Raw genomic sequence first — 25,691 nt, forward strand, 5'->3', positions numbered from 1 at the left:
TTATCAAGATTTATTGTCACAAAAGAAATGTTTCATTTTTACCAAGACATGATATTTTAAAGAATTTTTTGTTTGTTTTGCATTTCATTTTACACCTGGTAGCTGGTCATTTACCATTGAAAAATCTCCACAGGCGAACGTTAACACTTCCACTCGATGAACTTTTCAAATGACGGTCACAATAGTTGATGAATCTGGAAGGTATTTTCAAAACACCTCTCATTTCTGCACACAAATTATTCATCTAAGGAATGAAAAAAGAAGAAAATAAATTCCTTAGCGAACGTAAAAAGTTAAGATTTTCTGTTTTTTTGAAGGGCCTGTCAATTCATGAAACATAACATTAATATTATATAAATTTATCTGTTCCGCAGTGGACTGATCGTTAAGACACGGTTCCCAGCAGATCACCGAAGTCAAGCATCACTGGCTGCGGTCAGTGTGCGGGTGGGTGACCACTTGGATCAGTCTGCGTAGGGACCGTGGGTGTGCAGTATAGGTTCTCGTCAAACTGGGGGTGCCATCCCCTCTGCAGAGGATCAAAATTGTGATGGCATGTCTTCGGATCATCCTCAGGGATGTTTCCCTGACCATCGCCCACTGTGCAGCTCTAGTTTGATGTAAATGAACTACTACTACTACATAAATCTACCTTTCGCTTAGTTGTTGAAAATTAGGTTAGATGATAAAGAAAACTGGGTAGTTCTTATTTTCCACGACGAATTAAGAATAGATCTTTTTTTTTCATTTCAAATTATGTTAATTTTGATGCAAGCAATTATGTAAAAATAGTACATCAATAAAAGACAAAGCTCCACCTCTACTATAAAATCAGGTAGCAGCGATTAACAATACAACACTTTGCCAAGAATGTATAGGGAATTCATTGATTTGGCGGGGCAGTTTTTAATTACTGCCAAGACTATAACTCTCATTTAACGTAAACTTTAGAAATTTAAAATATTTTGTTGGAGAAGTGAAATTTTTAAAAATGACTATATTATTGAAGCTAAAAGATTACAATGAAATAAACTGTTAATGACTTCGATTTTTTATATAAATGCATTAGCATTTAATGAAAGACATATTTAGATATTATGATTCCCTATCAAAATGTAATTGTTGAGAAAAAAATATCAATGATGGTATTTATTGAAAAGAGTATTAAATCAAATATATACTTAATTACTAAATGTTAGGAAACGCCTATTTTATCTGTATATTTTCTATTTGACTGCTTTATTCATAAGACCGAGTTAAAATGCAAATAATTTTTGATTAAAAAAATTATAAAATTCATTATATTTAAAATATTTATTAATATTTTTTCTATTAATTGTAATAGAACGCCTAGCTCTAGCCTAGAAAGCCCTACGGCCTCATACTGCATACGAACTTTGCACCTCCCTAGAAGTATTCAGTGCTCAATGAGAGGCGGTATGGCACATTTGAGTAAGTTATGATTAGAGCCCGGATTTTGATGACCTAAAAAATCTCAATTAATGCCCTTAAAAAGTGCAAAAAATGCCCTTATGAACTGCAAAAAATGCCTTTAAAAGTGCAAAAAATGCCCTTAAAATGCGAAAATTGCGCTAAAAATGCCTTATGACATGACTTAAATAGAAGTAAAAATATTGAACTAAAACAATGTTTTACTCTTTAAAATTATTATGAGTCGTTTCAAAAAATATAAATCAATGCAATACTTGTTCTACGTTCATTAAAGTTTGACAAATATGTTTTATATCCAAAAATAACAAAAGAAAGGAAAATATATTGACTCCAAAACATTTTCATTTTGTATAGAAACTTAAATGAATATAACAACTTCCATCTCATAATATTACTAAATATCAGAATTACAGTGGATTATTAAATTTTTTTTTTTAATATTTTGAAATGTAAACGAGCGTCTCTTGTCAGAAAGCAAATTTTTATACCAGGAGAAGCTTCTTTCAACGTCTACTGATGTTATTGGTGCGTACTTGAAAAGGACGGTCACACTTACTGACAATTCTTCTTCAATTTGAAAAGATGTTGCTTCACCTGTTAATATCCTAGAAATTTTCTTCATTGTTTGAAAGCCAGTGTAATAATAAAAAATTCAAAATAAAAAGTAATATTTTTAAAAACCACGTTTTAGTAGTGGAAAATAATAATAAAGAAAAAAATTGAAAAACGAAAAACGTGGGGCGCATGAAATACATAACAGTAATGTTATATTAGTGTGTGTATGTGTGCTCTTGAGAATATGTGTATGTATATCAGTAATTGTAATTGTATCTGAATGTGGATCTGGAATATGCTTTCGTATATGCATATGTATGTGGATGTATATGTGACTGTGCATGTGTATGAGTAAGAAAATGTGTATATGTATGTGTATATGTACTGTTATGTATTTCATGCGCCCCACGTTTTTCGTTTTTCAATTTTTTTCTTAATTATTATTCTCCACTACTAAAACGTGGTTTTTAAAAATATTACTTTTTATTTTGAATTTTTTTATTTTAAACTGAGATTTTTTTAATTTTTATTTTATATTTTTAAAAAATTATCATTTTTTAATTATTATTCCTCACTACAAAAAACGTGGTTTTTAAAAATATATATTTTTATTTAGATTATTTTTCTGAGTCAAGAAAAGTCAAAACTACTACAAGACCACTACTAAAGTAATAGAACTTTTATTTTAAATTAGGGATACAAAAATCTTTATAGAAAAACAATACCTTTACGACTTTCATTAGTTTTATGCTGATGACAACCAAAACAATCTAGAAATGAATGAGGAAAAACTGGATCCTACCACGTGATTTTTCAGCCAATAAAAATACTCCGACAACAAAAATATTTTCACCTGACACGTAATAATTTGAAATAATGGAATCGACAACAAAAGACAATCTCGAAAATAATTATTTTTTTAAATTTTAATTTTATTTCACTTTGTATGTCTTTTTTCTCTTCATTTTCATGCATTGTCATCCAATTCTGAACTGTGTGCCAAATTTGAAGTTTGTAGCTAGTCGGGAAGTTAGTTTAAAATCGATTACAAAATTCCACCCGGACAGACATACACGAAGGCAAGTTTATATAAACGTGGTAAAAAATTATAAAAAATAATAAAAATTAGAAAAATTTAACAAAAAATTTAAAAAATGCTTTAAAATGCAAAATACGCCCCAAAATTTTAAAGAAAATGCCCTATAAATCTCAAAAAATGCAAAAAATGCAAATGTCATCAAAATCCGGGCCTTAGTTATGATCTTTTATTTCCAAGTATACTGAGTGCAAATATGTATTTTACACGTCTTTAGGAAATGTATACAAAATCATAGTTTTTGCTTTTTAGTAAGAACTCCATTACAGCGACTTCCATTGTAGCGACTAATGCACGAAGTTTGCTATTCCATGGCCGCAATGTTATTTTAATGTCCGCACAGAGCCATTCATTCCAACATACCGATTGAAATTTAGCCTTTCAATTTCGCAAAAGCTCAAGTTCCTATGATATTACCGCACAATGAATGTAAAATACCCTGAATGTCCTTTAAATTAAGGCAGAGTGACTTGACCTTCTAAATTGCTATTAAGACCTAACAAAGTGGTCGTCTTTTATGGTCATTCATAACTCATGTAACTTTCTTTTTAAAGGATATAATAAATTTTTCATTCATTCACTCTTCTTGTTTGAAAACTGCATTCACTCTTTTTTATATTATTTATTATTATTTTTATAACTGTCGTTGAACTGCCGACCCAACTGAACTGACCCGTTGAACTGCCGAGAGAGTTGAATATTGGTAGTCGTAAACTCGAAATTGGGGTTTACGGCAACCAATATTCAACTCTGTAGTCTTGTAATTTTGAACCCAATCCGGCTTTGTGAAGTATTTTATGATGGAAATATCCCGCATCTGCCTGACATGGAGAGGAAGATCACGGAAACCTCCCACGGTTTGCCTGGTGGCAAGAGGACTCACACAGAGTCTACATGATCACAGAATCTACCACCGAGGATATTTTTCGTCAGCTCTGTGGTGCGCACCGGGTGAAGAATTTGTATCGACCAGCCATCAATGTTATTCGAACCCGGTCACCTCATCGGGTGGCGAGCTCTCTATCCCCTTAGCCACCACCACTCTATTTATTCTTTTTATATTTTATTTTATAACCGTCGTTTAACAGCCGAGCCAATTTTAGATTTACGACAATCAACGTTCAACTCATCAGGCTTGCAATTTTGAACCCAATCCAGAAGACAAGGGAGATCTTGGATCAAATATTGGAAGAAATTTACCTTAGTGGAGGACTTTTTGATAAAACTAACCGCATTAGTGTTACATGGAGAAGAAGACCACAAGAACTTCCAACGGTTAGTCTGACGGCAAGAGGACTCTAACCCATGATCCGTCTACCACTGAGAATATTTCACGTCAGCACTGTGATCGGTGCGAGCCGGATGCGGAGTTCATATCGACCAGCCATCGCTGGGATTCGAATCCGGTTTACCTCATTGGAAGGCGAACGCTTTACTAACTGAGTTATCGCAGCTCTATTCAATCTTTTTTGTGCAATGTCAGTGTGATTTATTTTCGAGTTGAAACATGTCATTATCGCAGTTATCTTGATGTCTATTATTTATTGAAAATGACAACCCCTTTCTACTATATTTGTTAAATGCAGTTATCGCTGTATGTTAAGGAGTACATATGTTATGTTTGTTAATATGTTATGCGCTGTATGTTAAAGGGTACATATTAATAGAGAAAAAAAGTTGCGATATTATCGATTCTTCCATTAGATAACAAATCCTTATTAAAATAGAGCATTACTTTGCTAAAATTAAAGTTTTTTTTTTTGTAATGTTTTCTTCAAGTTATTGCACGATAATTTTATGCAATAATGCAACGGTCTCACGTTGATGTTATAGCGTCCGTTTTAGCCCCAACCATGAAGGTCGTTATATCTTACGTCGACCATGCAATTTTTATCCTTTCAAAACTTTGCCTGAGATAACGAAAATTATGTGAAGATGCTAACTTACATCCTGGACGAAATTTCTACGTTCTGTCTCAACTCTCCGCAAGAATGCATTCACTTGTTTATCTATAACGTCTTCTCTTGGATCTGAGCTCTGGTTTTCTCCATCGATGCACTCGTAATAATTTTCATCCATTTCAACTATCCTGAAAGATGAATTATTACGGGCTCAGAATTTCATAAGTTAACTCATTATTGCAAATAAAATGAGTAAAGACAAATTTCAAATTCTCCCAGAAAGCTATCCCGTTATTATCGATAATTACAGGCCGGGATAGCCTGGTCGGTAGGGCGCTGGGCCCATATCCGAGAGTTCGTGCGTTTGAACCCCGCCGACCGAAGACTAGTTGATGGCTGATGCACGTTAAAATTCTGCCGAGTCGCAAAGTCCTCCATGCTCCCATAACAAATCAATACCTCTGGGGGTACTGGATTGGAGACCGATCGTTCTCTGATTCAGGTCAAAATTACGATCTGTGGATGTATGAATGGGTCCGCCTTATAAACAGGTGTGACGAAGTCATAGATATGGCAGAAGTCGAATTCTTGGCCATAGATGGCGCCACTGAAAAACAAGAATCGCACACTCTGCCTTAAATTTGCTCGGTTTCACCAAGCAGGCTTGCCCGTGTGGCAAGTGGCATTAGAACCAACCAACCAACCATCGATAATTACTATTTATTTTATTTTATTTTTACTGATCCATGTCGGATTTGCGGTTAAAATAGTGTTCAACTCAATAACCTTCAAATTTTGAACGCAACCCAGATGGAAAGGGAACTCTTGGATCAAGCATTAAGACAAATTAACCTTCATATTGGACTTTCTGATGGAACCAACCCCCATTTGCGTAACATTGGATCGAAAACCACGAAATTTTCAATCGGTTTGCTTGCCGTTTGGGCAATATTCTAACCTATGATCCTTCAACGTCTGAGGATATTTTACGTCAAATCTGCACCGGAGCAAGCTGGGTATCAACCAGCCGTCGTTGGAATTTGAAATTGTCACCGCTGTTCTCAGCCATTTATTTTTAGAAATATGGAAATAACAATATCAATCACTACTGCATTCAGCCAATTGTCGTGTAGGTAATAGTATGGTCACACGTATGGGTACGTTGAGAGCAGAGCAGTATTGATTACCATGCGCAGTAAAAAATTTCAACTACTCTTGACTATTAAACAAAACTATAAAGAAGTAATATTAACAGAAAAATATATTACACACGTTAAAAAAGTCTTATCGATGTATATCCTTTTAACTTTGATTTGTTTCACACTGCTGATAGTCGTACACAATCATTTATTTTTTAATTGGGGGCTTGCAACTGGTACTTACGATACTGGTAATTGGGTACTTTGGGTATTTACATGGCTGCGTCTAATCACGTGTTCGTGCATGGCGTGTTAATAGTAATAGCCTTAGTTAGGCTTAGATTTATTTTCACGTATAATCAATTTTCAGATCAGATTTAATTGGATACCTGCAAGCGACGTCATGCCTATGTGTCGAACTTTATTGGCTAACCCCCGAGTGACGCCACTTGCAAGTATCCAATTATTGAGAATCTGGTCACTTGATTTATTTATCCAATTAGAATAGAGGGAAATAGCATCATCTCATTCAATTTTTATATTAGCAACAAAAATTATAACAAAAATTGCTTTGTCATGTTATATTTTAATTCAAGGAAAATAAATTACAATGGGTAAGAAAATAAATTATTTTTCGGCAAATGATTATACATACCGTTTTGAAATAATTTTCAAACTTTAAGTAGAATAAACTAAAGTTAAATTCTAATAGATTATGAGCAAACCTTTCGTTACAATGAAACATTATCGAAAATATTATTTATGTGATATATTGCTGTTTTTGTTGTTTAGTTTATAGAAAACGAATCTTGACAATTGCTCCGTTGAAATAAATTAGTTCTCTGGGTTGTTTACGGGCATATAAATGTATATACTATATGGTAATATGGTAATCACTAGTTTTGAGATTATTAAATGATTCAGCGATTTTATTAAAAAAAGTTTTAAACTTTTAGAACTTTTACACCAATCCGGTTCTCATTCATATGCAATATTTTTGCACGCGAAGTTACCGAGTCGGGTAAATTTAACTGTTCTTTTTTTAAATTTCTTTCAAATTTGTATTTTTTTTTTTTTTTTTTTGGAACTTTTTGGTTAGCCGAAAGCAAGGAATTTTTTAAAAAACTTTTTTACTTATTTTTTTTTAATTTTATTTAATTTTCAAGTGTTTCAAAAGATAAATAAAATGAAAATTAGTTGGTGATAGGGTATATATTTTCGCTAGCCTCCGGCAAACGAAAAAGTACCAATTTTTTTACGCGAACGCTAATTGTTTTTTAAAAAAATAATAAATAAAATTGCTTAATTTACTTGCACGGTGAAATGAAAAAGTACCCACTTATTTTAGTATCTTTTTTATTTTATCTTTTATTAATTTAAAATAATCTTCATTAATTCGTACCTTAGATATATTGATTTTTGTATTTCGTTAAGCCTTAATCCAGAACAGAGTCAATTTTTAAAAATCTAGAGCGATTCAATCAGAACTGGATTTATCGCCAAAAACTGCGTTGCCCTAATGGATGCCAATGCGATTACGATGATCGATTTACATTAAATTTCCGCAATTATAGTTGGCATTAAACCTCCTTTTCCTAGACAGTTCATTCTTTTATACTGTTTTGAACTGTTTTGTAGTAAATTATTGTAAGACAAGTATAGATTTGATTCAACTGCATTGGCTTCTGAACCCCTCAGCCAATAAAATATTGGTTTATAAAATTTCATTTAAAAATATCACAGAAGTTATTAAAATAAGCACATAACATTGAGTAAGGAATCAGGCAAACGAAGTGAAATTCAAATATTACATCAAGTTTAAATTAAAGCCGTGTAGAAAAGAGAAAGAATAGCAGCATATAATAAAGCATCTTAGTCAAATTATTCAACACTCAAGTCTAAAATACTGTGACTTTAAATCACACAACATAAAAATAAGTTAAAGCAAAAAATGTTTTAGATTAAATTGCGTAGAAAGAAGTCAATGGAATAAAAATTTAAAATATCAGAACATACATCAAATTTCAATAAAAAGCAAGTCGAATCAACCAGCAAATATTAACAAACAGTAAAGAAAAAACATAAGAATCCTTAAATATTTCAATTTTCAGCTAAATTAATTTTAATGTTAATATTAAAAAATTACATACCGGCAGCAGTAATTCCTCTTTTACGATAAAGTTCAATATTTTAAGATTTTTCAAAGTTTGAATCTGTCTTTGTTGACTTTCTGCTATGATAATTGTACTAGGTTTCCTGCTGAGTTGTAGCATAAAAAAAGAAGAAAAATAAGCAGCTTAATATGACCCTTGCCAGAAGACGTAATCCGGGATTCGTTAGTATTTGAAGTTTCTAGGATAGATCTAGCAGGCCCTCTTTATTTGAAAGATGGTAAAGAGGCCTGGATTCTCCTATTTACTTGTGCCCACCAAGAAATATTTAAAGAGCTTCCATTCTGCTGCTGTTTAAAAAATAGAGAAGCTTTTTTTTTTTTTTTTTTGTTAATGCTTGCCAAAATGGCAACACTCTGGTCATAACGTAGTCAGCACCACGCTTAGTCAAATCAGTTAATCGTTTTCCTTTCTTATTTTGAATTGAATGAATTGTTTTCGTTTGGTTATTTGTTCATGTATGCAAAAGTACCATTTATAATGTAAAATTACGATTAATTTTAAATATGTTTTAATTTCTTGTTTTTAAATTTATTTCAATGTTGAGTTCTATATATATTAACATGGATGATTTGCATTATTGTACCATCCTTGTGAAATGTAATCTCTTGAGAATTATTAATTGTTATACTTGTAATAAAAAACGCCGTGTACACCACTCTGCAGTCCGCAGAAATGCAGCTACGTAATTAAATGCTGAAAAGGTTATTTTTATTTATGAAAACTCAATTTTGTTCGAAATTCGAATTTCATAAAAAGTTATTCTAATTTTAGGTACTTTTTTCACCACGAATTCTTTTTCACTTTGTTTGCGTAAATAATGACTATTTATCTAAGAAGTTCTATTTATTTGTCTCGAGATCTTTATTTATAAGCTTATATTTGATTTAATGTCAAAAGTAACAAGAAGAGAGAGGGTTCGCAATGTTAACGAACAGAGCCTTCTATTTTTTTTTTCTTGAAGTCTCAACATATTTTTATTGAAAAAAAATATGAAAAAACACTTTCCAAGTAAAAAAATTTTGAAATTTGCTACAATTTCTCTATGGAAGCTACTACTATAATATTCGTGGCATTATTGTCATCGATATTCCGATAAAAAGAGAAATATGTCAAATGAATTTCTTCAAATAGAATATATACATATATATATATATCAAATCGAATATCGCATTCCATAATTAACGTTATGTATAATATTCGTGATATTATCGTCATCGATATTTTCAGATTTTAAGAATAATCTCAATATTATCGGATTTGATATATATCGTAATGATTCATTATCGAGATACTGTCGTATTTGATACACCTATTCGCAGTAATATCGTATTCCATAATTAACGTTATGTATAATATTCGTGATATTATCGTCATCGATATTTTCAGATTTTAAGAATAATCTCAATATTCGATGGGCATCGTTATCGTTAAGGATCACTATATCGTCTTATTTAATACACCTATTTACAGTAATATCGTATTCAACAATTAACGTTATGTATAATATTCGCGATATTATAGTCATCGATATTTTCAGTTTTAATCGCAATATTATCGTATTCGTTAATGATCTCGATATTGTGGTATTTAATATACCTTCGTGTATTATCTATTGTTGTCGATCTGCATAAACTAAAATCTGACGAACTTAACTTCATGGTCTTTATAACCAATTAGTTCTCTTTTTTTTTTTTCTTGGACAAAAGTATGACCTACCTATGAAAAGTATTTCTGGCTCTGTTTGCATATAAAAATAATTCATGAGTGGGGAAAAAAATTTGTTTCGTGCTTTTTGTATTCTATTTGAAGAAATTCGTTTGACACATTTCTCTTTTACTTGAAACAATTCCACTTTGAAATGATTGAAGAATATATCAACCGTAGAAAAAAAACGAGACATTTTAAACGCACGGCAAACCTATAATTATGGCCTGACAGTTAACATCGCTCTATTAACGATTGGACTATAAAATCTCTCTCTCTCTCTTGCTCTATATTAAATTAGGCTTCTAGATGCACCGTTTCTCTATGAGAATTTTCACATAAAATTGAATCCTTTTAAGTTCCGCACCAGCGGTGACTTCTTAATCAAAAGATGTTTATGAATCTTAATCGATTAATTCATAAGAAGAAAGAGAAGCGCTTTTTATATGTAGACTAATCTGATATTAATCCAGTTGCTTTCTTTTTTTTCTTTCGATATCTTTCTTTCTTTTTTTCCTTTTCTTTAGTATGTGTCAGAGAAGCCAACTTGCTCCGGACAGCAAATATATATTTTAAAGTGGTAGTTTATCAATTGTGATTCTTGGTTTAATATATTCAATTTGGTAGATTTTTTATCCACCACTATTTCTAAATAATTCGTAGGCTTATAAAATTCACCACTTTAGAGCACTTACGTCAACGACATTATACCCAGAAATACAAACTGCTCCGGGCAAGCGAAAATAATTAAAAAACCGGTAAATGACTACAAAGTAAATTTTTCAAATTTTTGACGATTTTCGCTTGCTTTTTAAAAAGGTATAACATGACATAAGAGCTATACAGTGGTGAATTATATAAGCCTACGAATTATTTACAAATGAAATAGTGGTGGATAAAAATCTACTAAATTGAATTTATTAAACCAAGAATTACAATTGTAAGTTGGCATCTCTGTATACCAGGTGCCCAAGGGCACAATCACAGATGGGTATACTGTACTAGACTTCAGTTCAAAGTGCTTACGACATGCTATACCTTTAAAAAACAAGCAAAAATAGTCAAATATTTGCAAAATTTACTTTGTAGTTATTTACCTTTTTTTCATAATTATTTTGGTGACCGGAGCAGTTGCGTCGCTGATGTGCGTCGAGAATAGAAACATTTTGACAAAGGATTTAATAGTCAAGAAACGGTGGTAGTAGCTTAAAGTCAGGGTTGAAAATAAGGCGAAAAAAATGGGTAGTAATCTTCGCTACTTCATTTACAGCTCTCTTTCTACTACCGTTTCTGATAGTCAAGAAATGGTGATAGTAACTTAACCCTTTCGAAGACCGTGGGAAGTATACTTCCCACCACTTTTAATTTAGGTTTCCATTTGTTAATAACTTCAGCTTTCTTGAAGTGCGTTTGAATAAAATTGGTAATCATTTGATATTTAAAAAAAACGTATAAACGTTATAAAATACATAATTCCTTTTGAAGTTTGTAGCATTTATAAAATTTTACAATTACGTCAACATATGTTATTAGATTCAATACTCAGAAGTTATTTACTTTTTTTTATCTACTACTCATATGTCGTATTTATACTAATTATGTCAACTCATGTATAAAAACACTACAAATAATGTTCACATTTACGTCAACATGTGTTATTTGAATCAATACTTCTATGTTATTTACTATTTACAAATTTATTTAAAATATTCTCATTGTTATAATAATTTCAACTTTTAATTTATCAAGCAAAGTGCTTGACCTATTTGAATAGCTACCATATTGTTGCTGAACTTAAAATGTTTGTAGATCAATGTATTTTATACTTTCATGATGTATGGGATGGGGGCCGCTGCGTGGCCCAGGTGCCCAGTTTTTGATAAATAACGGAAAGGAAAGCATTTATAAAATTTATTTTATAAATAAAGAAAAATGAAAGTCAATAAGTAATACATGGTCGTGTTATATATGGTCGTGTTAAAAAAATTGCCTTTTTATAAACTAAATGGGTTTTTTCTTCTTATATCAATTACTATTCTCAAAACAATTTCAATTCAAAAAATACTATAATTTACCTTTGCTAGAAATAAATGGTCATGAAAGGGTTGAAATCAGGGTTAAAAATAAGACGGAAAAGTGAAAAAATGGGTAGTAAAACCACTTTATTTATAGCAGGTTATGGCGAAAACAGGGTGGCAACAACTAGGAAGAATTCTAGGAAGAAAAGCGGTAGAAAATTATTGAAGAAGCAAATCGTTTTTTCGAATTGCTTTTAGCCAATATATATTTTTAAACGAAGGGAAATATAATATAAATGTTATAGGTGCCTAACTTAATTCTGAAAAGTAAAGGGAAAATTAAAACCAACAGCCTTATGTAAGATTTGTCACCCTTTTCTCAAACTTTGCCCGGTTGTGGCCATTTTGGATGTGTGAAGTAAGCTCTTATCATCCGTTAGTAAAAGTAAAAAAGTGGTCGAAGTTACTTCGCTACGCGTATTTATCCAATAAATAAAAATAGCGCATATCTATTAGAATATAGCTACTTTTTACACTTTGGGTTAATACCTAACCAGCACAATCTTGCGAGGGTTCAGTCGTGAAAGGTCATTCTAAATTTTTAGTTATTCACCACCATTTACTTCTTCTCAGATTTTTTTAAAAATATATATACATACATAAACAAAGTAATTTAATATACATGTAATAATCGCGAAAAAAGTCTTGGTAACCATTTTATTTTAATTTTTTTTAAACCAAACTGTAATGAAACGATTTTTTTAGTAGTTTTTGTCCTTTTTCGCCTTGATTAATATAAGCGTTCAGCTATGCTTGAAGTATGAGTTACCACTCTTGAAAAAAATATACAATGTTTCAAATAATGTAATAAAATAAAAAAAATATAAAAATTACGTAATTTCAGTAGATTTAAAAGGAGAAAATAACTTTATTTTCGTCATATTTAAAACGGAAAATGTAAATCGTATTATTTTTTTTTAAAAAAAGGGGGAAATTATTGGCTGTGATAGAGATTTTCGTCTTAAGTCTGACGAAAAAAAAAAAAAAAAAAAAAAGGGAATTATTTTCTTCTTTTTAGTTTACTTGAGAAAAGTAGTTTTTGAAATTTTAATTTTTTTTAAAATTTTTGTCGAAAATGGCCGAAACTTTGATTAACGATTTAATGGTTACACTTAGAAAGCAGTTTTACAATTAGGAAGTGTCATCAAGCACAGAGCACTAATTGAAATTTTAGCACTCTAACTAATCGGAATTTTGACTGACGATAATTTACATTTAGGAATTAAATCTGTTTGTAGTGTTCTGTAATTTATCGTTATCATAATGCATAGGACTCTAGTAGAGACTTTGGGGATTTAGCAAGCCGGAAGAAGGTTGGATTTTCTTGCAGGAAAACACCTAAATTTAAGTCATGCGTCTATCAGACCAACAATACATATGCTTAAATTACCTATAGATAATGGTGGTCAAAATCATTATAAATAAAGAATGAAATCAAGCCTTACATTTTGCTACAATTTAAAATGTATTCAATAAGTTTAACTCCTGCTCGCTGCGCTCGATAGCCTTGAAAATGCTTACTATATCCTCTCCTAGGGCGAAAAATTGATTTTTGAATAGGTAAATTTTAATGAAATTTGATGAATTTCTCAAAATCTATGTCGTTTTTTCTTTTTTTGTAATTTGTATTATAATCTCTTTCTTTATGAGCCGTGGTGGCTCAGGGGATAGAGCGTTCGCTTCCCATTGAGTTAAACCGGGTTCGAACATCACCTCCTTCATCAGAAAGCCTCCACACGGTATTTTATGAGTAGTCGACCCAGACTATTTAAAAATGAACAATGATAATAAAGAAAGTTGAAATATTTGTTTTTTTTTTTCGAATTAAATTATACGAACTAAATAAAAAAAAACACAATATAATCTTTTTCACTAATTTAAGTGAAAATCTGTAGAATCATTTTTTGTATTTCTGTGAACTGTGTAGAAAAGGAAAAATTAAAAGGCTTCGTAAAGTCCAGCGACAGCTCTGTTTAAATTTACACGTACTACCACTTTTTTCTTAAACTGATTTTTTTTAAATATAAAAATAGGGAAGCTGAGAGGTCTTAAAATGATGTCATTTTTCTTGTTAATTTAAAACAGTGCAGCGACCTATTGAGCTGTCACAAATTACATGTTCTGTTTTTTCTTTTTAAATTTCACAATTGTCTAAAACCGAAAATCAGAAATCAAAGTCATTGGCTTGACATGACAAAGTCATTGATTTGACATGCATATATCCTCAAAACAGTGTTTACCGCACGATTTTAGAAAAACAACAATAATAGCTCCGACTCAAAAAAACAAAGCTTTTAAATGAAAACCTCTAACCAAAATACTTCCAACATTTGTAAGCCGCAAAGCACACGAAAATCAAGAGACCTTGAAAAAAGAGAAAATGAAGCATACGAAAGCATCCTTCCTTCTATTTGACCTCCTTCCGAAACCAAAACCTCCCTCATCTTCCAGAAAGAAAAAAAAACAATAAGTAAATAAAACAAAAAAAAGTCATCTTCATTCAACCTACATTCACTTTCGTTACGCTTGCCTAACTAGGATATGCCCAATTTAATCATCTTGTTCCAGCACCATATATATAAAGGAAGATTTCGAAATCATTCGAATTTCATTTGCAAGAATGTCTTTGGGATTAATATTACCTTTAGCGCTATTAGTGGTTGTTAGGGCTCAAATGCCCCATATGCCACCAATGCCTATGCCAATGCAGCCACCACCACCTTATAACATGTATGGACCTGTTAATCCATATGCAGGTGGAAGTGCCACCAGTGTAATGTATCCTTCTGCACCACAACAAATGCCACCACCACCTATGTCTAATCCATTACCATATCCACCTGGAACAACCATGTCCTACTCTTCATCTGCATACCCAATTATGTCGGCAGCAGCACCATATCCAACATATGGTGTACCACCACCTTTAATGTATCCTCCACCATATCAGACTTATTCTGGATCTGGACCGACGGGGGACCCATTTACTTCTTCATCAGGGTAAGAATTATTATGTTATTTTCTTTGGTTCCTCAGTTGAAGTTTGATTTTATATATGTAGGTGTTGGGCAAAACTATGGAAACAATTCTGTAATAACTCTATGTAAACTATATTTCATACGTCGGGAAATACTTTTTGGACGATTTTACATAGCGACACTGTTAGCATAATTTTAAAGATTTGAATCATGCTTGAGACTCTCAGAAATCATGTCATTTTTACCTAATGCAATTTTCGGATCGACCAAATTGAGCATTGGGTGCTAATTATTTTTTCGTATCGTCAATATAAAATGGGTTGTGATATTATAATAAGAACAGTATTAAAATTATAGTGGTAATTGAAAAAAAAATTTCTAAATTTTCTGCACTAATTTTGGTCGATGACAAATACGATGATGATAATAGCATTATATCGGAAGATCTTTCAAATTGTGCCAACAGTTTTGTCATGTAAAATCTTCCAGAAACATTTGCTTCTAAAAGAAAGATTGTTTACATACCTGTAGAGTTAATATTGAAGTATCTTCATATCTTTATCCAACACCTGTGTATGCATATATATATATATATATATATATATATATATATATATATATATATATATATATATATATATATATATATATATATATATATATATATATATATGAGGATAATTTACTTCACTCAATTGTAATCAATTATAATCATTTTAATCAATGGTAACACAGATATTCAATTTTGTTCGATACTAATTAGTTAAAAGATTTTGTTACCTCTTTTTTCTACTAGTTTTATAAAGATATACTGGAATGAAGCTAACTCTGTCATCGCAGAGATGCCAACTTGCTCCGGACAGCAAATATATATTTTAAAGTGGTAGTTTATCCTTTGTGATTCTTGGATTAATAAATTCAATTTAGTAGATTTTTATCCACCACTATTTCTAAATAATTCGTAGGCTTATACAATTCACCACTTAAAAGTATTCATGTCATGCTATACCGTTTGAAAAGCAAGTAAAAAAAGTTAATTGTTTGCAAAATTTACTCTGTAGTTATTTACCGTTTCTTTAATATTTTTGGCTTGTCCGGAGCAGTTGGCATCTCTGTCATCGCATCATTCGCTTAACTAACACGGCCAACAACAAAAAAACATTGCATATTTGTTACTTTTCATGGAAGATATTAACCCCTTTGCACTCGAAGACTCTTCTATGGCACCATTAATTATCTGCCACTCTAAATGTTCAAGTTTTTGAATTTTTATGTTCAGTAATCACTTTATTTAATGGCCTCCAATTGTTATATGGTTGTTGTTGTCGCATGCCATTAAAGCAAGGGGTGCGATTGTTCGTGTTCCCAGTGGCGCCATCTATGGCCAAGTTTTTAAATTTTTTTTTTAAAAAAAAAGCTTGATAGCTTTTGGTTTCCATTTTTCTTTACAGTACACTGTTATTGAGAAGATTTGTAGTCAATCTTTAATACTTTTGTGCAGTCGAATTTCACGAAGAAAAATTCAGCCTAAAAAATATATATAAAGAATGTAATGACGATTTTTTTTTAAATGCCCACCCGAGTGACACGCGTAATTCAGGTATCAGTAGGGCAGATTTGCTGGCCAGTTTTTCAGGAGCACCATATTAGGTGGGCTAGCTTTGCTCCCACTGTAAAGACAGATATTACAGAGAATGAAAGAACATCCATGCCTTGTTCAGGATTCGAAACCAGGACCTTTCTGACGTGAGGTCAGTTCTCTGATCACAGGTATGTCACAGGAGACTAAAAATTTAAGAAGTGGTAAAAACTGAATTCCCTCTTTATTTATTTAGTTATTCAGCCGAAACTACCAGCGTAACATGCATTGTAAATTATTCATATGTAAAGCGAAATTAATTTACAGTCACCCTCAATTGCAGAGATGCCAAATTGCTCCTGACAGCAAATAAATATTTTAAAGTGTTAGTTTATCAATTGTGATTCTTGGTTTAATAAATTCAATTTAGTAGATTTTTATCCACCCCTATTTCTAAATAATTTATAGACTTATATAATTCACCACTTTGAATTAATTATGTCATGCTATACTGTTTAAATAGCAAGCAAAAATAGTCAATTATCTGCAAATTTTAGTTTGTAGTTATTTACCGTTTTTTTAAAATTATTTTGGCGTGTCTGGAGCAGTTGGCATCTCTGCAATTGTAAACTGAAAGAAATAGGCTATACATATTTTTTAATAAAATTCTGAATTTAATTAGACTCTACCTTTTGACATTTTAAGTCGCTTGTGGCATTCCTTAAACTATTACACAGTCTGCTGGATCGAGATAATAATGACAAAAAATTTAAATTTGGTCATTATAATTCTTTTTAAAATAGAAATGGTTGTATTAAAAACTGTTTTCAGGGAATTGAAAAATATTTGTTTCAGATTATGGCCCTTAGTATTTTAGATAAGAAAATTTTTACTAGTAATAACAAACCATATACTTCAATATTATTTTTAATATTAAACCATGCTAAGTAGAGGGTAAATGAGCAAATTGAGTTTTGTCTTGTAAGCCCTTAGTGGTTGCGTCTGTATTTTTTTAACTGTTAAAAGAACTTGAAGTGCAAATGGACTTCCAATCAGCATATTAATTTTTCCAGGTATTAAGAGATTTTTTTCCAATTACTTCAAGTGATAGCAAAATATTTGATTTAGCATTCGATATATAATAAATCAGTCCAGAACATTTAAAAATAAATCAAAAACATCTAATATTTAATTATATTACTATATTCATGACCACGGCGCTGAACAGCTGACACAGATCTGAGTTAACGACTATTAATGTTCAACTCCTTAGCCTTGTAATCTTGAAAATTACCCAGAAAGCAAGGAAACTCCAGGATCAAGCATTGGGCAGCCTTCATGAAAGACTTTATTGATGGAACTAACTCGTATTTGTGTTACATGGACAGGAAAATCACTAAAAACTCTCTCGGTTCGCCCGATGGCAATAGGATTCTAACCCAATATCCGTCTACCCCTGAGGATATTTTTACTTAAGCAGTGTGATAGCAGCGAGCCGGGACTAGAATTCGTATCAACCAGTCACAGTTGGGATTCGAACCTGATTCACCTCATTGGGAGATGAATCAGGTTCGGAATCAGGGATCATTATATCTAATAAAACTGTAGTAATACTTTTAAGTAACAGGGGAATTTTAATAACATTTGCTTACTAAATTGTTATTTTACTTTATTAATTGTTATTTTACTTTTACTTTACTAATTGTTATTTTACTTTTACTTTACTAATTGTTATTTCACTTTTACTTTACTAACTGTTAGTTTACTTTTACTTTATTAATTGTTAGTTTACTTTTACTTCACTAATTGTTAGTTTACTTTACTAATTGTTATTTTACTTTTACTTTACTAATTGTTAGTTTACTTTTACTTTACTACTTGTTATTTTACTTTTACTTTACTAATTGTTAGTTTACTTTACTAATTGTTAGTTTACTTTACTAATTGTTATTTTACTTTTACTTTACTAATTGTTATTTCACTTTTACTTTACTAACTGTTAGTTTACTTTTACTTTATTAATTGTTATTTTACTTTTACTTTACTAATTGTTAGTTTACTTTACTAATTGTTATTTTACTTTTACTTCACTAATTGTTATTTCACTTTTACTTTACTAACTGTTAGTTTACTTTTACTTTATTAATTGTTATTTTACTTTTACTTTACTAATTGTTAGTTTACTTTACTAATTGTTATTTTACTTTTACTTTACTAATTGTTATTTTACTTTACTAATTGTTAGTTTACTTTACTAATTGTTATTTTACTTTTACTTTACTAATTGTTAGTTTACTTTATTAATTGTTATTTTACTTTTACTTTACTAATTGTTAGTTTACTTTATTAATTGTTATTTTACTTTTACTTTACTAATTGTTATTTCACTTTTACTTTACTAACTGTTAGTTTACTTTTACTTTATTAATTGTTATTTTACTTTTACTTTACTAATTGTTAGTTTACTTTACTAATTGTTATTTTACTTTTACTTTACTAATTGTTAGTTTACTTTTACTTTACTAATTGTTATTTTACTTTTGCTTTACTAATTGTTAGTTTACTTTTACTTTACTAATTGCTATTTTGCTAGCTGGAACTTTTTAGTTGGCAGCTTTGTTTTTAACTAATGAAAGAGGCACTAAAATCTACTACAAATGATTTTATACAGCTGATACAGCTATTGCATTTAAACGGAGCCATTACACTTAATGGAATTGCCGAGAAAATATCCACGACATATAATCCTACTGTTAATAAATTTGCTACGGATTGTACTTTTATGTTAAGTTTAGCAATCAGAGATGCCTACTTGTCCCGGACAGCAAATATATATTTTAAAGTGGTAGTTTATCAATTGTGATTCTTGGTTTAATAAATTCAATTTAGTAGATTTTTATCCACCACTATTTATGAATAATTCGTAGGCTTAGATAATTCACCACTTTCTATTAATTTAGTCACGCTATAATTTTTAAAAATCAAGCAAAAAAAGTCAAATATTTGCAAAATTTAGTTTGTAGTCGTTTACAGTTTTTTCTATTATTTTGGCCTGTCCGGAGCAGTTGGCATCTCTGAGCAATCAGCAATTAAACTATAAATACTCATTTAACACGTTCACGCCGGGGTGACCCACCGGAGGGTCACGCTAGATTGTCTCATCTTGGCAGCGCACCGGAGTAAAAACTGGTAACAATAAATTTCATTTTTTAGTTTTATTCCGGGAATAATAAAAATCCATAACTACCAATTGTTTTTAACGGATGCAATTTTTATATTGAATTGCTTCTTTGCCGTGATATATTTCCTTACAGTGAATTGCTTTTGTTGAGGATAGTTTAACTCCTCCCGAATATTATCTAATATTGAAATAGTTCTTCTACCAGTATTTTCTCTTTTCCCGGCGTGAACGTGTTAAAGAAAAGACGGAGACTGTCTTATAATAGAAGCTTGTAGCAAACAATAGCGAACACACTGCGGTATTCTAAGAAAAATTTACTGTCTTGAAAAATTATTATGAACAATTATGTGTTTACCGTAATTTTCAGAAAGAATTTATTTAAGAAGAATTATTTTATTTTCAATGCTTGAAATAAATTCGCGTGATTTGTTTATATATATATTTTTTTATTTAAAAATAGCTTGTTGTGAATATTGTTTTCATCTGTCGTCCTACTTAGTGAACCGCAGCATGCCGACTGACCGTGAATTTTCGCTTCAATGTGCAAAATCGTTAACAAGAAAAAAGAAAAGAAAAAGAAACTTAAAATAGAACATTTAGTTGTTCAACTTAAAGTACCGGTTTGTTTTTTCTCATCATTGTTAGAAAAGCGAAAATATGAATAGATTTTGTATATTCTCTAGCAGATTGTTGATGATTTTTGAAGATAACTGAAAATTTAGAAACGTTATAAGCCTGTGCATACTGGCCAACATTAGAACATATCAACGATGCTTTAATAGGTTTTAATTTTTTTTAAAGTTTAAATGGTAAAACTTGGTAGTACAATTATTTGATTTTAAAAGATTTTAAGTTAAATATCAACCAAAATACGAATGCAGTATATTCTCGATATCTCGAAAACCTTGTTATGGCAAACAAATATTTTTTCCCATGGCATTATACACCGAAGAGCCATTACATCATGACCATCCTGTTAATAACATGTGGGAACACCTTTAGCCATCAAAACTGCTAGCACTCGCCGTGGCATTGATTCCACAAGGTGCTGATAGGTAGTCTGAGGTATCTGGTACCAAGCGCTCACCAACTGGTCCTGCAATTCCCTTACATTGCGAGGGGGTAGCGTGGCAGCACGAATTTGGTTTTCCAAGAAGGACCACAAATGCTGTATTGGATTAAGGTCAGGTGAATTTGGGGGCCAAGACATGACGTGAAAGTCACTGGAATGTTCCTCGATGATTCGACCCTTATGACATGATGCATTATCCTGTTGGTAAACACCATCCCCCGCAGGAAAAGCTGTTGCCATGAATGGGTGAACCTAAGGCTCCTATACTATCAGAGCTGACCTATCAAGCAATATTGGAGCAAACAAGTTCGCAAGTTAACTTTATTTTAGTATTAGTTATGTTATTACAGAGATTCCAACTGCTGCGGACACAAAGTAATTTAAAAAACGGTAAATAACTACAAAGTAAATTTTGCAAATAGTTGACAATATTTGCTTGCTTTTCAAAATGTAAAGCATGTAATAAGTACTACAAAGTGGTGAATTATATAAGCCTACGCATTGTTTAGAAATAGTGGAGAATTAAAATCTACTAAATCGAACTTATTAAACCAAGAATTACAATTAATAAACTACCACTTGAAAATATTTATTCGATGTGCTTATGTTAGCTCTTTGCTCCAACAATAAATGATAAGTCGGCCGATCTAATTCAGGGGCTCTAGGTGAACCTGGTCTGCAACTATGTTCAGGTAGCTTACAGACCTCAGGGATTGTTATCTCTAGTAAATTAAAGTATTTTTGGAATCGAAATTGTTTTAGGAACATTAATTGATATAAAAAAAAACTCATCTAGTTTATAAAAATGCCATTTTTTTGGTGGTAAATATATTTAACATGACGTATTAGGAACTTACTAACTTTTATTTTTCTTTATTTATAAAATAAATTCCTTAAATGCTGCAAACTTCAAAAGGAATTATGTATTTTATAACTTTTATACGTTTCTTAAAAGTGACAAATGGTTACCAATTTTATTCAAACTCACTCCAAGAAAGCTGAAGTTATTGAAAAATGGAAACCTAAATTAAAAGTGGCAAAACGTGGTAGTAAGTATACTTACCACGGCCTTCAAAAGGGTTAAAGTATCAAACTACTGGTTGCTATATTAAAAAGTAGGCGTAACTATCTTTCTTTAACGAATTTTACTACATAATTTGCTATCACTTTATTCAAACTATTTCAGAAAGCGGAGCACTTGGCATCCCTGCTTTTTATTGCCTGCTATTAAAAAAAAAATCAAAATTTTAGCAAATGTACCTAAAATATGACACATTGATAAAAATCAATCTTTTCCGCAAACTTAATTAAAAAGAAAAATTGAGTTCTTTAGTTCCGTATTTTTCGAAGTACTTGGTATCAGGTCATAATCAACAATTAAAACTGATATGTCAGTTACTGTTCGTTTATTACCAACACGTTTTATTCTCCACTTCAGAATTTACGATTTTTTTCCCGCCTTTGTGGAAAGAAACACTCTGTATTGAAAGACGAACTTCAATAAACAAACACTTGTAAACATTAATTTGATATAAAATGTGACGTCGGGAGAACTTGACGTCACGCGTCGGAAGCTTTCTCACACCCGTAAATCTTTCCAATTATTCTGGAAGACCACGGAATAGAGAGACTTTATTAATTGTTCTAATAACCAACGCCCAGCTGGTCACGTACGCCAATTCGAAATGGGGGTAATATGAGTAAAACAGTCTCCGTTTTTTGTCAACATCAGCACTATCCGATTTTATTGTACCGGGAATTTTCGGATACACGAGCCTCTGTGTCATTCACATTTTTTCTTTTTTTTGTCGTAAGTCAGAGGAAAAATCAATGCTTTGACATTGAAAGAAGTTCTTGAATCGATTCATTTGTCTCATTTTGATGTAACCTCATAATTTTTGAAAACTGAGGTCGAATCTGAAAAATTGAGTTGTATCAAAATAAAAAGATCGAAAAAAGGAATTAAAAAATAGAGAGAGAGAGGAAGAAATATTATAAATATAAAAACCTTAAAATGCAAAAAATTAAGAATTTAGTGGAAAATTTCATATTGCAGATTTTTTTTTAAATAATGCAGACAGTTTTTATTTATTTATTGCGGATTTCTAAAAAAATTGCAATACATAATTTTTGAAAACTGAGGTCGAATCTAAAAAATTAAGTTGTATCAAAATAAAAAAATAAAAAAAAAGAATTAAAAAATAGAGAGAGAGGAAGAAATATTATAAATATAATAACCTTAAATTGTAAAAAATTAAGAATTTATTGGAAAATTTCATATTGCAGATTTTTTTTTAAAAATAATGCAGACATTTTTTTTTTAAATATTGCAGATTTCTAAAAAAAATTGCAATACATAATTTTTGAAAACTGAGGTCGAATCCAAAAAATTGAGTTGTATCAAAATAAAAAAAGAATTAAAAAATAGGGAGAGAGGAAGAAATATTATAAATATAAATACCTTAAATTGCAAAAAATTAAGAATTTAGTGGAAAATTTCATATTGCAGATTTTTTTTTAAATAATGCAGACAGTTTTTATTTATTTATTGCGGATTTCTAAAAAAATTGCAATACATAATTTTTGAAAACTGAGGTCGAATCTAAAAAATTAAGTTGTATCAAAATAAAAAAATAAAAAAAAAGAATTAAAAAATAGAGAGAGAGGAAGAAATATTATAAATATAATAACCTTAAATTGTAAAAAATTAAGAATTTATTGGAAAATTTCATATTGCAGATTTTTTTTTAAAAATAATGCAGACATTTTTTTTTTAAATATTGCAGATTTCTAAAAAAAATTGCAATACATAATTTTTGAAAACTGAGGTCGAATCCAAAAAATTGAGTTGTATCAAAATAAAAAAAGAATTAAAAAATAGGGAGAGAGGAAGAAATATTATAAATATAAATACCTTAAATTGCAAAAAATTAAGAATTTAGTGGAAAATTTCATATTGCAGATTTTTTTTTAAATAATGCAGACAGTTTTTATTTATTTATTGCGGATTTCTAAAAAAATTGCAATACATAATTTTTGAAAACTGAGGTCGAATCTAAAAAATTAAGTTGTATCAAAATAAAAAAATAAAAAAAAAAGAATTAAAAAATAGAGAGAGAGGAAGAAATATTATAAATATAATAACCTTAAATTGTAAAAAATTAAGAATTTATTGGAAAATTTCATATTGCAGATTTTTTTTTAAAAATAATGCAGACATTTTTTTTTTAAATATTGCAGATTTCTAAAAAAAATTGCAATACATAATTTTTGAAAACTGAGGTCGAATCCAAAAAATTGAGTTGTATCAAAATAAAAAAAGAATTAAAAAATAGGGAGAGAGGAAGAAATATTATAAATATAAATACCTTAAATTGCAAAAAATTAAGAATTTAGTGGAAAATTTCATATTGCAGATTTTTTTTTTAAATAATGCAGACATTTTTTATTTATTTATTGCGGATTTCTAAAAAAATTGCAATACATAATTTTTGAAAACTGAGGTCGAATCTAAAAAATTGAGTTGTATCAAAATAAAAAAATAAAAAAAAAGAATAAAAAAATAGGGAGAGAGGAAGAAATATTATGAATATAAAAACCTTAAATTGTAAAAAATTAAGAATTTATTGGAAAATTTTATATTGCAGATTTTTTTTTAAATAATGCAGAAATGTTTTTTTAAATATTGCAGATTTCTAAAAAAAATTGCAAATACATAATTTTTGAAAACTGAGGTCGAATCTAAAAAATTGAATTGTATCAAAATAAAATAAAATAAAAAAAGAATTAAAAAATAGAGAGAGAGGAAGAAGTATTATAAATATAAAAACCTTAAATTGTAAAAAATTAAGAATTTATTGGAACATTTTATATTGCAGAATTTTTTTTTTTTAAATAATGCAGAAATTTTTTTAAGTATTGCAGATTTCTAAACAAAATTGTAATATCTAATAAGAAAAGTTTTGATAACAATGCATAAAATGTTTAGTTTTTAGACATTTCTTTTTGTACTAAGTCTGATGTTATTGCTTTGATATTGAAAGAAGTTCTTAAACCGGTTTGTTTGTCTTATTTTGAAGCAGACTCATAATTTTCAAAAATAGAATTTGAAAAAGGAAGAAAAGTCGAAAAATTTAAGAAAAGAATGACAACGACACAATAAAAAAATATATAAACTGTTCCATATAATATTAATCCATATAAAATATAAAATTAATTTTAAATTTAAAATTTTTTAAAATTTTGAAAGTTTCTTAAAAATCTAGTACCAAGGAGTAAGTGAAGTTTTGATAATAATACATAAATGATGAATTTTTAGACATTTTTTTGGAGTAAGTCTGAAGAAAAATCAATGAAAGAAGTTCTTGAATCGATTCATTTTGATGCAGCCTCATAATTTTTGAAAACTGAGGTCGAATCTGAAAAATGGGGAAATATCAAAATAAATATTAAAAAAAATTTTAAGAAAGGAGAGGAAAAGAAATATTACAAATATATAAACCATAAATTGTATGATAAATATTAATAACTTGTTGGAAAATTTTATATTTCAGAAATTTTTTTCAATTGTTGCAAATTTCTAAAACATTTAGTAATATTTAATGATATCCAATATTTAAGACATTTTTTTAATATTAAGTCTGATGTCATTGTTTTGATATTGAAAGAAGTTCTTAAATCGGTTAATTTGTCTTATTTTGAAGCAGATTCATAACTTTCTAAGTTAGAAGTTGAACCAGAAAAAGGAAGAAATATCAAAAAATGTAATAAATTATGCAAACG

The 25,691-nt window shown here is 30.0% G+C and overlaps 1 protein-coding gene and 1 long non-coding RNA gene across 3 annotated transcripts in view; one reads left to right on the top strand and one right to left on the bottom strand.

The window, feature by feature from the left end:
* LOC122269388 (uncharacterized) lies at window positions 1-22,104 on the bottom strand. Of its 2 annotated transcripts, none has more exons than XR_015433550.1 (3): window positions 21,973-22,104; window positions 5,051-5,192; window positions 1-244 (listed from the first exon to the last, which is right to left on the bottom strand). It is a non-coding gene; the product is annotated as an uncharacterized LOC122269388 (long non-coding RNA). The 2 variants fall into 2 exon arrangements; XR_006225156.3 differs by lacking the exon at window positions 21,973-22,104 and adding an exon at window positions 8,294-8,473.
* Window positions 14,639-25,691, top strand: part of LOC107449474 (uncharacterized) — a 14,089-nt gene continuing 3,036 nt past the window's right edge. Inside the window, exon 1 of the mRNA XM_016065000.4 lies at window positions 14,639-15,099. Coding sequence (XP_015920486.2) covers window positions 14,720-15,099 — 380 coding nt within the window. The 5' untranslated portion in view covers window positions 14,639-14,719. The remainder of the gene's footprint in view (window positions 15,100-25,691) is intronic.

The sequence above is a fragment of the Parasteatoda tepidariorum genome, chromosome 5 (assembly GCF_982258835.1).
Source record: "Parasteatoda tepidariorum strain Cologne lab strain chromosome 5, Ptep-v5.0, whole genome shotgun sequence".
In the NCBI taxonomy this organism is placed as follows: Eukaryota; Metazoa; Arthropoda; class Arachnida; order Araneae; family Theridiidae; genus Parasteatoda; species Parasteatoda tepidariorum.